Consider the following 16,069-nt stretch of genomic DNA (forward strand, 5'->3'; position numbering starts at 1 on the left):
CTCCACAGCGGGAAAGACAGCATGAGGGTTGTGATGACTGGCAGAAGGATGGACAATAGGTTGGAGACTGCCTCTAACAGAGCATGTACCTGGCTAGTGCTAATTGGCTAATTTGAACAGAGGTACTTTCTCAAACAGTGATTTCTGCTTTATAAAAGAGGGCAAGATCGGCAGGCTGGTGCTCTCTGCCTGCCCAGGAGGAGACCCTGCTGCAGGACCTGGACCTGCCTGGAACGCCAGCCCCGCTGTCCAGAGGAGCCGAGAGGGAAGGGGGGGCTGCCCCGCGACCGCTGCCCAGAGAAGCGGAAAGGGGGGGGAGGGGGGCCGCCTGTGCCCGCTCCTCGGGGCCCCTGCCTGCCCAGCCTGAACCAAACCAGACCAAAGTAAGAGATTGCCCAGCCGGCATTCGCCACCTACTTCGGGACTAGAGCCGTGCTTGCCGCAGCTGCTGCTGCTGGGAGGGGTCGCCCCGGTTCCCGGGAAGCCCCCCCACGGATCTCCTGCCGAGCCTGCCAGCGCATCCCGGGAACCACGCGCTACGGAAGGCGGGTAAATACACACACAGACACACAGACACACACACAGACACACAGACACACAGACACACAGACACACACACACACACACACACACACTCTAACTTTCCTGCCGGGCTCAACTCCTACCCTTTTCACTCCATTGATTTTACACTCCTCCTTGGAGTGTGCCTTTAATAAGACCATAATACCTGTGAATCCCTTTTCCAATACACACCTAGACAACCTCTCCTGAACCTTGATCCCTTAATTTGTGTTGACCCTTAATAAACTGATTAATTCATAAACTAAACATTGGTCTCAGTAACAATTTGTGAGCGTGGTGGTAGGGTATTCTAATCTACCCTCTAAGATTCGGCCCCGCAGTGGCCGTCCCTCTGTGAGAGGTGAATGCCACATGTGACCCTCAGTCTCATTCACAAACCTCTCCACACTGGGTGGGGAAGTTGCGGAAACATCCTGACAGCCGGGAACCCCCCAGTACCGGCCCGCGACAGAGAAGAAGCAGGAAGGAAGTTGTCTTCTGTGATCTCTGACCTTCCTCTGAGCTTATGTAGATACAGGGAATGGAAAACTGGTTAATTTGCTGTCTGTCTAGTCCACTCCTCCATAAAGAAGAAGAGGCTGCAGTTTCAACAAGTAGAGCAACATGACTGTAATTGGCAATAACCAGCCAGAAAAAGAATTTAGAATTAATTTATTTATTTGAGGTAAGTGAGCAAACAGCGCTGGGCACGCCGGGAATCACTGCTCCACCAAGACGCGCGCTCGGCTCCTCACGGGGTCCTTTCTTATACAATTCTTTTTTCCCCGCCGTTGCAAAGCTCCACCCCTTCTTGGAAAACTCCATCCTCTGTGTTGTGGTTGCCGCTCTTCAGGACATGCGCAGTCACTCAAAATGTTATATAACTTTTGGTTCGATACACTTGATTATATAACAGGGTATAGCTTCCAACATTAACCCTCACATAACCATTACATAACATTCAACACTTTACAAACATGAACGTAACTCCTAACACTTAACAAACATAACTTCCAGCATTTAACAAACATTGCAGTTTAACATTCAACCATACACATTCACATTTGATCAGCAAATTAACTTCATGATTCACCTATAACAATGACCATGGCATCTAAACAGAAGCATAAAAATTCAAATTCCAGCATTATCAGTCATCTAGATGGGAAACCTTGGGATACTTAAAAGAGAACTCATTGAAGGAAAAAAAATCAGAAAAAAGGAAAATTGGCATAATTGTGACTCAAAACAAGATACAGGTGTTATCATTTTGCTGCTGCAGCCTACCGGTCACCTGGCACATGTGGTCAGCTCTGTCAGAGAAGCCCGCTTGTCTCAGTGCTCTCTCATTCTGGAAAGAAAGACAAATTGTCAGAGGGGGCATGGTGCATGCCGTGAGAGGGGCAAAGACCAAAGAAGCAACAAGAGGGACCCTGCTGGGACCTCTGTGCCATTCCTGCCTGCTGGCCACCCCTTGGCACCTGCACATTCCGCCCCCCCCCCCCACCCCGAGTACCTCTAATTTATGTCTGATTATCCTCTCCTGCTCCTCCAGCTGCTTCTTGTAGGAATCCTCCAGCTGCTTTCTCAGCTGACGCTCGTGCTCTTTGGTTTTGCGTAGCTGGTCCTGCAACTTCTGCTTCTCTTCAGCCTCCTTCTTCCTCTGGACTTCCCTCTCCTGCTCAGCTCTCTCATTCTGCTCTTGTGCACCTGGTGACAGAGAAACAGAGGTGTTGCCAGGGCAGGAGCTGAGCCCGCAAGCCCCCGAGGAGTACTGCTGTCCCTCTCCATTGTGCCTGGCCCTCTACAGGCAGCGTCATTTCTCCAGCCCAGAAGTTACTTTTCATCTCCTTGTCCTTCTCTGTCAGGGAGAGCTCTGTGTTGCGGATGTGTTGGGCCAGAGTCTGTGTCCTTTGGAGGAACTGCAGCAGGACAGCATCAGCCTGTAGGAGCCCAGGGAGAAGAGGAGTCAAGAGGGAAACCAGCAGCTGGGGAGAACGGCATCTTGGGGAAGGGGATGGGACATTGAGCCTTTTGCTCTTGAAGGAGAGCTGCTCTTGGTCCTACCTTCACTCCCTTGCCAGGCAGATCCCTGTACTTCTCCACCACTGCCTGCTGGTCTCCTCTGAACTGCTCGTAACCCCCTGACACGCTGTAGACACCATCACGGACTCGTTTGTCCAGGGCTTGGGAGAGGTCCGTGAGAGCAGCCTCACACTTGTCCTGGGATGCCTGCTCGTTGTCCATGGAGAACTTCACCTTGATGGCCTCGACCCGGCGCTGTGCGTGCAGGGGCAGAGGGAAGACACCAGCCCTGGCCGAGCCGCACCCACCGCGCTCAGGCAGGGCACACATCGAGCCAGGAGGACGTGGGAATTGGGATCTCCCGTCCGTGGGGTGAACAGCTGGGAGGGGACAGATGGGGAGGGCGTTAGGACCTCTAAAGGTTATCTGGTCCAACCCCCCTACAATAAGCAGGGACATCTCACACTGGAACAGATTACTCAGAGCCCCATCAAGCCTGATCTTGAATGTCTCCAGGTGTGGGGTCCCCACCCCCTCTCTAGGCAACTAATGATCCACCACCCTCATACTAAAGAACTTTTTCCTAATGTCCAACCTAAATCTAGCCTCTTTAGTTGGAAAGCATCACCCCTTGTCCTATAGTTACATGCCCTGTGAACAGCTCTTCCCCAGCCTTCTTATAGGCCCCTTTCAGGTACTGGAAGATCACTATATATATGGTCTCCCCAGAGTCTTCTCTTCTCCAGGCTGAACAACTCCAGCTCCCTCAGCCTGTCTTCCTAAGAGAGGTGCTCCAGCCCTTGAATCATTTTCTTTGCCTTCCTCTGGACATGCTCCAACAGGTCCACATCCTTCCTGTGTTGAGGGCTCCAGAGATGGAGCCAGCACTCCAGGTGAGGTCTCCCCAGAGCAGAGTAGAGGGGCAGAATCACCTCTCGAGCTGCTGGCCATGCTTCTTTTGATGTGGTTGGCCTTCTGGGCTGCAATTGCACATTGGTGGCTCATGTCCAGCTTTGGATCCACTAGTACCCCCTGGTCTTCCACAGGGCTGCTCACTAGCATGTTGTCCCCCAGCCTGTATTGGTATCTGTGGTTGCCCTGGCTGAGGTGCAGGGTGCACTTGGCGTTGTTGAACCTCAGGAGGTTCACTTGGGTCCACTTCTCCAGCTTGTCCAGGTCCCTCTGGCATGTCAACTGCACCACCCAGCCTGATGCCATCAGCAGACTGCCTGAGGTTGCTCTCAATGCCACTGTCAATATTGTTAATGAACATATTAAACAGCAGTGGTCCCAGTATGGACCCCTGAAGAACACCACTTGTCACCACTTTCCATCTAGACATCGAGCCATTGAGCACTGCCCTCTGGATGTGACCATCCAGCCAGTTCCTTATCCACTGAAATGTCCGCCCCTCAAACCCGTGTCTCCTCAACTTAGAGAGAAGGATGTTGTGGGGGTCCGTGTCAAAGGCCTTGCAGAAGTCCAGATAGATGACATCTGTAAGTCTTCCCTTGTCCACTGGTGCAATCACTCAATTGTAGAAAGCCACTAGGTTGGTCAGGCAGGATTTGTCCCTAGTAAAGCCATGCTGGCTGTCCTGAATCACCTCCCCATTCTCCATGTGCCTTAGCGTGTCTTCTAGGAGGATCTGTTCCATGATTCTTCCCAGGCACAGAGGTGAGGCTGACAAGTCCCTAGTTCCCAGAGTCCTCCTTTCTACCCTTTTTAAAATGGGCGTAATGTTTCCCTTTTTCCAGTCACCAGGGACTTCACCTGACTGCCAGGACTTTTCAGATATCACGGAGAGTGGCTTGTCAACTGCATCAGCCAATTCCTTCAGGACTCTGGGAGGCATCTCATCAGGTCCCATGGACTTGTGTATGTCCAGGTTCCTCAGCTGGTCATGAACCTTGTCTTCACTTACGGTGGGAGGAACTTTGTCTCCCTGGTCTCCGTCCTGTGGGCCATCAACTTGAGAGGCATGAGGAGAGGGGTTGCCAGTGAAAACTGAAGCAAAAAAGTTGCTGATAACCTCAGCATTCTTGTCTGTTGTTCCTAGATCAGCATTGCTGCCCATCGGGACGGGACACTTTCTTTAAACTTCCTTTGCTGCTTTTTGTACCTGTAGAAGCCCTTCTTGTTTTTCTTCACATCCCTTGCCAAGTCCAGCTCCAGCTGTGCCTTGGCCTCCCTGACCTCATCCCTACAAAGCCAGGCAGTGTCCCTATACTCTTCCCAGAATACCTGTCCCCTCCTCCAGTGCCTCTGCAGTTCCATCTTGTCTTTAGTTTGGCCAGAAGGTCTTGACTGAGCCATGCTGGTCTCTTGCCTTCCTTGCCTGATTGCTTTCAACTCCAGCTCGTACTGAAACTCTGGCATGTCTGGCACAGCAGCACTGAGCGGTGGTGTCACCTCATTCAGGACATGATAGTCCACTGTCAGCCTCTGGCATTAGGGTGAACTGCGCACCAGTGTCCACCAGGGCTTTATACTTTTGTGGTTCTAATGTGCCAGGCCACCGAATCCGCACAGTCCAGTAAACTCAATTGTCTCTTTCCTCCTCCTGGCTAGAGGCAGGGCGCCTCTCATGTTGAGCATTTGAGGTTGAAGCACTGAGATCTAGAGTCCGTCCATTCTGGTTGGAGGACTGGTTGCTGGAGACTGGAGCAGCCCTCTTCCTGGAAGGACCTTCTCCTGTAATTGTTCCGCCTAGCAGCTCATGTATGTGTACGTGGAGAACAGCAGTGGGTTTCTTGTCCCAGGTTCTCATGTTCTCTTTATAATGGTCATGCAAGAGAGATCACGGGTGGCGTGGAAGTGGGTCCCGTCCCTCTTGCTGCTGCCTCGTAGCAGGACGTCTCTTACTGGGAGGACAGGTCAGTGGATCAGCTCCCCTTCGCTGCCTTGGGGACACCTGTTGGTGCCCACTCATGGCAGGGACAAGGCCTGACGGCAACTCACCTGTCACCACATCCCAGGTGTCCAGGGCTTGGAGGGAATGTCTGCTGGTCCTAAAGGGCAAGGGTGGGAGCCGGAGAGCACTGCTAATGCAGCTCAGCAGCTGAGGACCTGGTGCTGGCAGCGGGGTTTGGGGCTCTACAACAGGACCCTGCGTGCAGATCAGGGTCTACCAGGGAGAGACGGGATCCACCTCACCAAGGGGCAAGGGAATCTAGGGATGAGAGGGAGAGAGTATCCAGCAGCCATTTGAGGGAGTGAGGCAGGGGCAATGAGCACAGGCCCTGGGCTGATGTGACGGGGTGGCATCACAAAACCGACCAACCACACCTTAAGCAGGTCACCTCCAACACTCGTGTGTAAGCAGAAAAGTGTCAACATGGGACCATGATGGCAAAGGCCCATAACCCTCTCCAGGAGCTCCAGGAGCTGGGGTGCCTCTCCCAAGGGTCTGTGCATTAGTGCACAGGGTAGGGGAATAACCGTGAGGAGCGAGAGTCCTGTGAGCTGCTGCAGGGCTACGATGCGGCTGGGATCGCAGAGACGTGGTGGGATGGGTCCCAGGGCTGGAGTCTTGCAGGGATACAGGCTCTCCCAGTTGGGAGGGCTGAGAGGGAAATCTGCACCAGCACAAGAGCAGGTGGAGGAACTGAGCCAGGGCTGTGTCCTCAGCAGGCTCCCCAGGACCTTCCTGGGTGAGCAGCGCTGTGCTCCATGGACCTCCCCTGCAGGGATGGAGTGTCCACACAGCAGGAAGGGCCTTCCAGGGGCTGGTGCCTCTGGGGCAACTGCCTTGGGACCAGCCCCTCTGCCTATAGGGAACTCAGAAACCTCTACATCTTTTACACCTTCCCTCACTGGAACAGTTGGGGTCCCTGCTTCTTCAAATGAACACCAACAGGAGCAGAGGAAGCGGCCTGAAGTTGCCCCAGGGGAGGTTCTGACTGGCTATCTGGAAGCATCTCTTTACCCAAAGACTGGTCAGGCACTGGAAGGGTCTGCCCAGGGAGGTGGTGGAGTCACCATCCCTGGAGGCATTTGAGAAACATGTTGATGTGGCACTTCAGGGCATGCTAGAGAGGGCATGGTGTGGTTTCTGTGGTTTGTGGGGTGAGTGGTTGTGGGCTTTGTTGTTGTTCACTTGGGTGGGATGTGTTGTTCCTTCCACTCCTTATCTGGCCCCTGGTGGACAACTGGACCAGATGATCTTAGCGGTCTTTCCAACCAGGAGGATACTGTGATTCTCCTGGTGCAGCTGGAGGTCTGATTCCCCGGGGGCAGGAGGGAAGCCCCGTTCTCTATGGGTGACCCCCATTCGACAGCTGAGCCCCACACCACTGGTGGGGTGGAGGAGAGAATGGGCAGGGCAAAAGAAAGGAGGCAACTCAGGGGTTGAGGGAAGGGCAGTTTAGTAGGCAAAGCAACAGCTGCGTGTGCAAAGAAAACAGAACAAGGGCTGAATTCCCCACTTCCCATCGGCAGGCGGGTGTGCAGCCACCTCCAGGACAGGCAGGCTCCATCAGGCGTGAAGGTGACCTGGGAAGACAGTGCTCAGCACGTGGACCCCTGGTTTGCTCACCACCTCCACCTCCTTCACGCTGCTGCGGGAAGTGTGAGCCGAGGACATGAGCTCAAAGCTCGCCTGGGGGTTTCAGGCAGCCCTGGTAAGGAGGTCTCCAGAAAAGGTGAGTGGGATCCCCTTTGGCACATTGGCAAAACACTCCCAGCCCGGCCTGCTGGCATCATGGCCTTTCTGTGCCCCAGGCCAGCCTGGCTTGAGATGTGCCCCACGCCTTCAGGGCAAGGGAGACACCAAGTGCTCTGGCACGGAAGAGGACAACATCTTCATCTGGAGAAGCCCTGTGTGAATGCACTAGAGAGTGTGGTCCAAGTGCAGGTGGAGGTTAGTTGCATACTCTCTGGCAAGCACCTTGCAGTGCTTTTGAAATGTCACAGGATGGCAGGTAGGGAAAGCAAAAAGCTCTCTCACTGTGTTACCCCTGGGGCCATAAGGAAATCTTCAAAAGCGTTTCGAAAAGGCAGATATGGCCCTTCTCACAGCTCTCGCCAGGGGTACAAATGTTTCAACCACAGACAATAAATTATGAGTGATGCTGCCTTTTTCCTCCTCCAGCCTACGGGTCACCTGGCTCATGTGGTCAGCTCTGTCAAAGAAGCCCTCTTGTCTCAGTGCTCTCTCCTCCTGGGAAGACAGGCAGGTTGTCACCAAGGGCACAGTGCGTGTCGTGAGAGGGGCACAGAGCAAAGAAGCAACAAGAGGGACCCTGCTGGGACCCCTGTGCCATTCCTGCCTGCTGGCCACCCCTTGGCACCTTCACTTCCCTCCCTCCCCCACCGGTACCTCTAATTTATGTCTGATTATCTTCTCCTGCTCCTCCAGCTGCTTCTTGTAGGAATCCTCCAGCTTCTTTCTCAGCTGACGCTCATGCTCGTTGGTTTTGCGTAGCTGGTCCTGCAACTTCTGCTTCTCTTCAGCCTCCTTCTTCCTCTGGACTTCCCTCTCCTGCTCAGCTCTCTCATTCTGCTCTTGTGCACCTGGTGACAGAGAAACAGAGGTGTTGCCAGGGCAGGAGCTGAGCCCGCAAGCCCCCGAGGAGTACTGCTGTCCCTCTCCATTGTGCTTGGCCCTCTACAGGCAGCGTCATTTCTCCAGCCCAGAAGTTACTTTTCATCTCCTTGTCCTTCTCTGTCAGGGAGCGGTCTGTGTTGCGGATGTGTTGGGCCAGAGTCTGTGTCCTTTGGAGGAACTGCAGCAGGACAGCATCAGCCTGTAGGAGCCCAGGGAGAAGAGGAGTCAAGAGGGGAAGCAGCAGCTGGGGAGAACGGCGTCCTGGGGAAGGGGATGGGACATTGAGCCTTTTGCTCTTGAAGGAGAGCTGCTCTTGGTCCTACCTTCACTCCCTTGCCAGGCAGATCCCTGTACTTCTCCACCACTGCCTGCTGGTCTCCTCTGAACTGCTCGTAACCCCCTGACACGCTGTAGACACCATCACGGACTCGTTTGTCCAGGGCTTGGGAGAGGTCCGTGAGAGCAGCCTCACACTTGTCCTGGGATGCCTGCTCGTTGTCCATGGAGAACTTCACCTTGATGGCCTCGACCCGGCGCTGTGCGTGCAGGGGCAGAGGGAAGACACCAGCCCTGGCTGAGCTGCACCCACCGCGCTCAGGCAGGGCACACATCGAGCCAGGAGGACGTGGGAATTGGGATCTCCCGTCCGTGGGGTGAACAGCTGGGAGGGGACAGATGGGGAGGGCATTGCACGCCCACGGACATCTCTGGCCAAAGGTGCCCAGGAGCAGGGGACAGGCCAGGGACCACAGGCTTCACAGCACCCAGGGACAGCATTAGCAGGCAGGACAGGGGGAGCATGGAAGGCTGCAGCTTCCAGGCGGGGCAGAGCTGCAGCGGGGCTGCCGCAGGAGAGGGGCCAGGGCTGAGCTCCGTCCCCTGGCAGCACAGCTGCTGACCCTGGGAGAAGAGGGGGCACAGCAGGGACGGCTGCCAGACAGCCAGGGCAGGCGCTGGGGCCGAGCCTCCTCTGGAGAGGGCATGGCCTGTGTCCTCTGGCAGGAGGCAGGGAGAGCCCCCTGCCCAGGACCATGCCATGTTCCCAAAGCCAAGGGGATGACGGTGTCCCTGGGGGAATTCTGGCTGGGCTGGGCACCACCTACCGCGAGCTCGATCTGGGCGTGCTCGATGTCCTCCTTGAATGCCCGTGCCATGAACAGCTCCAGGGCCTCCCGCTCACACTGGGCATGCAGCTCCAGCAGCTGCTCAAGAGTCTCCGTTGGCAGCTTCGCCCGCTGCTCCATCAGCTCCTGGTACAACCTCACAGCCTCCTCCACCGCCGCCGCGTTCTCAGCCTTGGCCAGGACAAACACCGCGCTCTCCAGGCATGGCACTGCCCCGCTCCGGATGACCTCCAGGTAGGTCTCTGCCAGTTTCCCCAGCACTGCCAAGGAGGACCCAGGGCGAGAGATCTGCAGCCCCGACAAACGCAGGCACCCACCCAGCCCTGTCTCCTGCTGTACCCACGCTGCCTCCCTGCCCCAGGCCTCCTGAACTGCTTTTCCTAACTCTTTCCCACCACACCTGCAACGTCCCAAAGCTCCAAACCCCGGGGCAGGGACAGCAGGCAGGAAAACATCTCTCCCTTTCCCCACCCGCACCCTTGGCACTTGATCCTCCCCCAGACACAGTCCCAAGAGCCGCTGGCCACCCACCCCTTGGGCAGCAGTACTCACGGTTCCCAGTTACGATGTGGCCACCTGGGACGGTCTTAGGCGGAGACTTCTCCCAGATGTAGCTGCAGAACTTCTCTACCTGCTGCTGGAAATCAGGATCCAGCTCATCATCCGGAAGTTCCTCCAAGAGGGGCAGTTTCCTCCTCCCAGCTGGTTGGTCAAAAACAAAGCACTTGCGTTCCGGAAAGAACTGGCGGATGCATTCCCGGGGATGGTTGTAGAGCTGGGTCTCGGGGCTGCTGCCTGGGGGGTAGGAGGACACGGAGCAGGTTCACAGGCTTGGAATGCTGTTGAATTATCCTGAAATGTGGCTGCTGAGTCTGGGGCTGGATGTCTCCAGCAGCACAGCACCACCCCCTTACCAGCCTTGAGCTTCAGAATGTCCTCCAAGTATCCATCCTCAGAGATTTCCTCCCCATCCACCTGCAGCTGCAGTGTGAAATCCCGGACAGCCCAGACAAAAGTCGGGAAGAAGCTGACAAATGTGTGGGAATCATCCAGCTCATCTTCACTCTTCTTGGGTGCTGCTTTCAACTTGATGCGCTCAGTCAGCTTTGTCACGTAGCTGGGGAGCTGGCTAAGGAAACAGGGACCTCAGCTCTGAATGCAGGGGCATTGCCATCCTGCAACCCTCAGCACGTCACAGGGAGGAGGGGAGACTCGGCGGGGACGCCGAACAGCCTGGACCCACCAGAAGGAGGAGGGAGAAAACCCCTCGGCCCTCAGGCCCACAGCATGGGGCTCCTAAGGTCTCCAAGCACATCCCTGGGCACGAGCAGAAGGTTCTGCAGCCCTCTGAGGAACTGGCATTTGCCAAGCCCTAGCCCACCACGCAGGGAGAGGAGGGCATCCCTGGTGCTCCTGTCCCACCAAGGATACTGCAGCTGGTCCATGGCGTTCTGGTCAATGGTGCCTTTGCTGTTGTAGATCATGGTGCTGGAGAGCAGCACGGTCAGCACAAAGATCCACGTGTCGTTCTTGGTGTCACTCTGGAACAACAACCCTTGGCTCTGATCAACAAGGTCCCCCAGGTATGAGCAGAGCCCCAGATGCCCAGAGCCTGAATGCCCCTACACAACGGGCCATGGCAACACGCACCCCCATGCCATCACCATGCCTTGTCTGTAGCTGGGCTTGTCCTCAACTCTGAAGTCTCGGGGTCTACCCAAGTGCTCCCTGAGCCCCTCCTTCCTGTGCAACTGCTCTTTTCCAGAAATGCAGAGGGATTTGGAAACGTGCCTCCCCCAACCTCCTTCCTTGTGGCCTCTGGCCCATCCCAGCACACCGGCTGAAGGCCACCGTGAGCAGTGGGAACGCCTTGACTCTGGGCACCATGGCTGGGCCCCCAAGAGCTTCCTCCAGGTGCTGGGAAGCCACAAAGGCAGACCCTGCCTCTCACACACCTTCTTTGCGTCACTCAGCCCTTCACTGTCCAGCAGCACCAGAGTGTGTCCAGGCCGGCGGGGGTGACGTACACACCACATCCAGATACCTTTGGTCTGGGACTGCACGCTGGAGCCCAAGGAGAAGCCTGTGGGGAGGAAACAAGGCTCCCATCTGTGTCAGATGACGAGTAGGAGAAGCCAGGTTCCTTGGCCGTCCAGGGCAGGGACCTCCCTCACCTCTTCTCTCACCAGCCAGCCTGTTCATGAGGTAGGACTTGCCCGTGCGGTACGGCCCTGTGATGGCCACCACCACCACAGGCTGGCTGACCTTGGACAGCAGCTGCAGGGCCTCCCTCTGGACCATCAGCCCCTTTGTCGGGCTGTTCTCAATGAGGCAGACAGGCGCTGGCATGTGGACTGTGGATGCCATTGCTGACGGGAAAGGCGGCCTGCAGAGGAGAGGGCCAGAGGGGTTCACGTGGTGAGGACACCCCACAGTGCAGGCAGGGACAGGCAGGATCCTCCTAGGGCATCTTTGCAAGCAGACCACATTGTCACCAAGGTCCTGCCTCCACGGCTCCTCCTTTGGCCCCTCCCAAGCCCTGTGGTGAAGACACTGATGACACTTGGCCAAGGGGCACGGCCCATCCCGTGTGTCCCACCGCAGGAATGGCTCCGCTCCTGAAGGCCCTGCGGGACAGTGGGAAACCTCTGCCCCACGTCCTGCTCATCACCAGCACCAAGTCTGCGGAGCAAATATGGGGGTGGGATGGGGCAATGGCCTCAGGCAGGGCTGAAGGGCAGGAGAAGGACTGGAGAGCCACAGCAGCACGGGCCAAGGGTTGGTCGGGCTGACACGGAACCTCAGGGGAGCTGCTCCTGAATTTCTCCCTCCCTTTCTTCCGCCCAACCCCACCCAACCCCCGTCCCCCTCTGTGCCTCTCACGGGGACATCCCCCGCTGCCTGACCTTGCCCAGCTCCCATGCTGGTGTTACATGTAACATGGATTTGTGCTGGAAATGGTGTTGGGGTTGGTGGTCCCATCACCCTCAGCAGGGCTGACCCTGCGCCCAGCCCTTGTCTGCTCCTCACTCCCCCCGCCAGCCCCTGGGCTGGGGGTCGTGCTGCCTGAAACCCCAGCTGAAAACCGAGGCCCCCCAGCTGCACAGTCCCTGCCCCGCAGTGGTGGGGGGAGGGAGAAAGCCCATGCGTTGAGTTGACCACAGGTAATAACTGAAGGATAAGAAAACCATGATCTTAATAATAAAGAACATGTGACGACAAGGAAAATGGTGACAGAGAGAGAGAAACAAAACCCAAGACAGACCTGTGATGCACAGGAGCTTCCGGCTGCTGTTCAACCACGACCAGCCCCAGCCACCCCCCAGCCCCCACCAGCTGCCCACAAACCCCAGGGAGGTGCAGGCAGCACAAGGGCTCATCCCATGCCCACGCTCAGCAGCTGCCCCACTGCAACGCCCGGGCAGCCCGGGACTCGCTCCAGCAATGGCGAGCTCCACGGACACTGCCCACTCCTGGGCTCTGCATCCTCTCCAGGGCCTCATCAGCCCTGCCCTCTTCCAGAGCATCTCGGGGATGGCACCAGGGGACAAGAGGCTGTGCCTCATGTCACGGGTGCTCCCAGCGCAGGAGGAGGGAGACGAGAGGTTGGGCATCAGGTCCAAGCTTAGGTGAGACCCAACTTGCACGCAAAGCCACGCGGGGTTGAAGACAGGCTCCCAGCCACCCGTTCCCCTTCTGCCATCCCAGAGCCTGAGCAGACCTCTGGAAGTCTCCCTCCTCCTGCCACCCGCTGGGGTCCCTCTTCCTCGCTGGGGTCCCTGTCCCTTCCCGGGGTCCCTTTCTGGGGTCAGGGAATGGGACTCACCGCTGTCTTTGTCACCTTCCCTGGGCTGCAACAGCTCTGTGCAGCCGGCTCCTGCCCTGCCTTTTGTCCCGTGTCAGAGGAGCCAGCCCCTCTCCTCCTATTCCCGGAAATGAGGGTGAGTCAGAGCGAAAGTGAAAGGGATAAGGATGGGAGAGGAAACGCCTCAGGCGCCTCAGCATCAGAGCACGAAAACTCGGAGCAGACCAGACAAAGATGGTTAAATAACTGAAGGTATGAGAATGAAAAACAAGAGCTGCAAAAGCAAAGCCTCAGCAGCTCCCACCCAGCTGCCCAGCCAGTTGGAGAGTGACACCTGCCTTGGGACACATTCCCCAACCCCTTCTTTGATCCCACTTTATTATTGCCCAGCATGACATCAGCTCGTGTGGAAGGATAGTGAGATACTGGAGCAGCTTGTGCAGAGAGGCTGAGGATGGCCCAGAGAGGCTGTGGATGGCCCCGAGAAGTTGGAGATGGCCCTGTATGATTTCTGAAGGTCCTGGATCCACAGTCCCCTCTTGCAGACACTGTTCAGCTCTTGTTGCACCCATGTCCCTTGCACTGCCCTGGCACACAGACCTGCTCCTCTGCCCCCCCGCTGAACCAGCCTCACCCCCATCTCCCATGAGCAGCTCGTTTGCCCATCATCCCCTCCTGGACATGGCCCCGGCCCTCTTCCCCTCATGTCCTGGAGCCCTTGGAGATCCATCCTCCCCCTGAACATCCCAATATCCCCTTGCAGAAATACCAGCTCCCCGTTCCCCTCCTGTCCCCATCCTCCCCATTTTCCCTTGCCTGTTTCTTTCCATATTGTGTGGGCACACCCCTCTGACCAGGGGGTTGTTTACTTCATCCTTGAGTCTTCCTCACAGGAACCTTTGGCCGAGTTCTGTCTCTTCTCCCATTTCTCTCGGCTGACTCTGCAGCAGAACTGGTTACAGGAGGCATCCCTAGTCTCAGCTGAACGGCTTCTTTCTTCTTCAAGGACCCTTGTATTTCTTCCCTAAAACTCCAGACCAGCTCACACAAAAGGCTTTCACACTCACTAGCAGTAGGCCCAGATGAGAGATTTACACCCTACAAGCAGTGAACTGTTTGAAGTCAGAGTTTGGGTAATGCTCTGTTTCATGCAGCTGTCCACGATCACAAGAAATGCTTCTACAGATACATGAGCAGCAAAAAGAGGACTAGGAAGAATGTCCACCCTTTTTCAGATGCAGCAGGAAACACAGTGATGAGGGGTGAGGAGAAGGCTGTCCCCATCCTCCCCATTTTCCCTTGCCTGTTTCTTTCCATAATGCATGGAAGGAGAATTCGGGGACTTGCAGGCCTATCAGCCTGACCTCTGTGCTGGGGAATTTCTGGAGAAGATTATCCTGAGGGCCATCACACAGCACGGGTAGGACAAGCAGGTGATCGTGATCAGGCCCAGCCAGCATGGGTTCATGAAAGGAATGTCCTGCTGGACCAGCTTGCCCTCCTTCTATGACAAGGTGACCTGTCTCGTGAATGCACGAAAGGCTGTGCCTGTCATTTCCCTGGACTTTAGGAAGGCCTTTGACTCTCTTTCCCACATCATTCTCCTGGAGAAACTGGCTGCTTGTGGCTTGGGTGAGTGTTCACTTCACTGGGTCAAGCATTGTCTGATGGCCTGGCCCAAAAAGTTGTGATGGATGGAGTTCAATCCAGCAGTGAACAATCACCAGTGGTGTCCCCATGGCTCGGTGCTGGGGCCAGTTCTCTTTAATGTCTTCATCAATGGTCTGGATGAGGGGATTGAGGGTACCCTCAGCAAATTTGCAGATGATACTAAGTTGGGTGGGAGTGTTGATCTGCCTGAGGGTAGGAAGGCTCTGCAAAGCAATCTGGACAGGCTGGATCCATGGACTAAGTTTAACAAGGCTCAGTGCTGGGTCCTGTACTTGGGTGCTGGTACAGTGGCTGGATATGAGCCAGCATGTGCCCCGCTGGACAAGAAGACCACCAGCATCCTGCCCTGCATCAGCATTAGTGTGCCCAGCAGAAGTAGGGCAGGGATTGTTCGAGGTGACACCTCGAACCCTGGGGTCAGGTTTGGAACCCTCATGACAAGGCCCAGGCTGCCGTTCTGGACTGTGACATAAGGCACAGGAGATGTTTCCAGCCACCCTGCCTGTGTTTCTGTCAGCGTTTGACTCAGGTCCGACAACAATGCTCTCGATCCCCTCCCCCTCCCACCCAGGTAGGGAAGGAGAGAGAGAAAAAGAGAGACTTGGCTGGATTGAAAACTAAACTACACAGCTTTAATTAAACACTAATGATATAAGAAAATATATACAATTATATACAGATATGTTCAGGTATGTGCAAGAGCCTCTCGCCTCCCCCCCACCCCCAGCAACTCCCACCACACTCCCCTTGAGCTGGAACAGTTCCGAGAAAATCCCGGAGCTGCTGCTGGAGAAAGCGGAGAGTGATGAGGGTCAGGAGAGCTCGAGCCTAAGGGTCGATGGTGATGGATGGACAGAGCCCTCCCTGGATGCCGGCCATGGACGGAAGAGAAGGGGGGAAGAAGAAGGAAGGAAGTTGTCTTCTGTGTTCTCTGACCTTCCTCTGAGCTCACGTAGATATATGGAACGGAATATCTCTGGCCAGTTTTGCTGTCTGTCTAATTCATCCTCCTACGGGGGGGGTCATAGATCTCCCCATAGTGTCTGAGCTGGCAGAGTGAAGGTGCGACCCTGAAGCCCCAGCAGTTAGAAAAACATTCCAATGTCTTATCAGCCTAGCTAGAACAGAATGTTGCTAGTTAAAAGAAAGCTTACTGAAGGAAAAAAAGTCAGTAAAAAGGAAAATTGGCTTCATCCTGGCTCAAACCAGGACAGTTTCCACAACTGTAAGCACACAGCGCTTACCCTGGAAGGTCCGAGGCAGTGTGATGCAGTCAATTTGCCAGGCCTCCCCATACCTGCACTTTGACCACCTGCTCTCATACCACAAAGGTTT

At 55.8% G+C, this 16,069-nt stretch overlaps 2 protein-coding genes across 4 annotated transcripts in view; one reads left to right on the plus strand and one right to left on the minus strand.

Annotated features, from left to right (window-relative positions):
• Positions 1–16,069, plus strand: part of LOC127395099 (coiled-coil domain-containing protein 81-like) — a 74,058-nt gene that overhangs the window by 38,290 nt on the left and 19,699 nt on the right. The gene's annotated exons all lie outside the window — the stretch shown is intronic.
• Positions 1,219–13,185, minus strand: LOC127395102 (guanylate-binding protein 1-like). Of its 3 annotated transcripts, none has more exons than XM_051641566.1 (11): positions 13,085–13,185; positions 11,433–11,644; positions 11,214–11,341; positions 10,690–10,799; positions 10,173–10,375; positions 9,811–10,053; positions 9,238–9,518; positions 8,458–8,670; positions 8,231–8,333; positions 2,078–2,271; positions 1,219–1,912 (listed from the first exon to the last, which is right to left on the minus strand). In XM_051641566.1, the coding sequence occupies exons 2-11, from the start codon at positions 11,623–11,625 to the stop codon at positions 1,805–1,807; spliced, it is 1,776 nt and encodes a 591-aa protein (XP_051497526.1). In that variant the 5' UTR covers positions 11,626–11,644; positions 13,085–13,185; the 3' UTR covers positions 1,219–1,804. The 3 variants fall into 3 exon arrangements, with proteins under 3 accessions (XP_051497526.1, XP_051497527.1, XP_051497525.1); XM_051641567.1 differs by lacking the exon at positions 2,078–2,271 and adding an exon at positions 7,907–8,100; XM_051641565.1 differs by lacking the exons at positions 1,219–1,912; positions 2,078–2,271 and adding exons at positions 6,937–7,747; positions 7,907–8,100.

The sequence above is a fragment of the Apus apus genome, chromosome 29 (assembly GCF_020740795.1).
Source record: "Apus apus isolate bApuApu2 chromosome 29, bApuApu2.pri.cur, whole genome shotgun sequence".
Lineage (NCBI taxonomy): Eukaryota > Metazoa > Chordata > Aves > Apodiformes > Apodidae > Apus > Apus apus.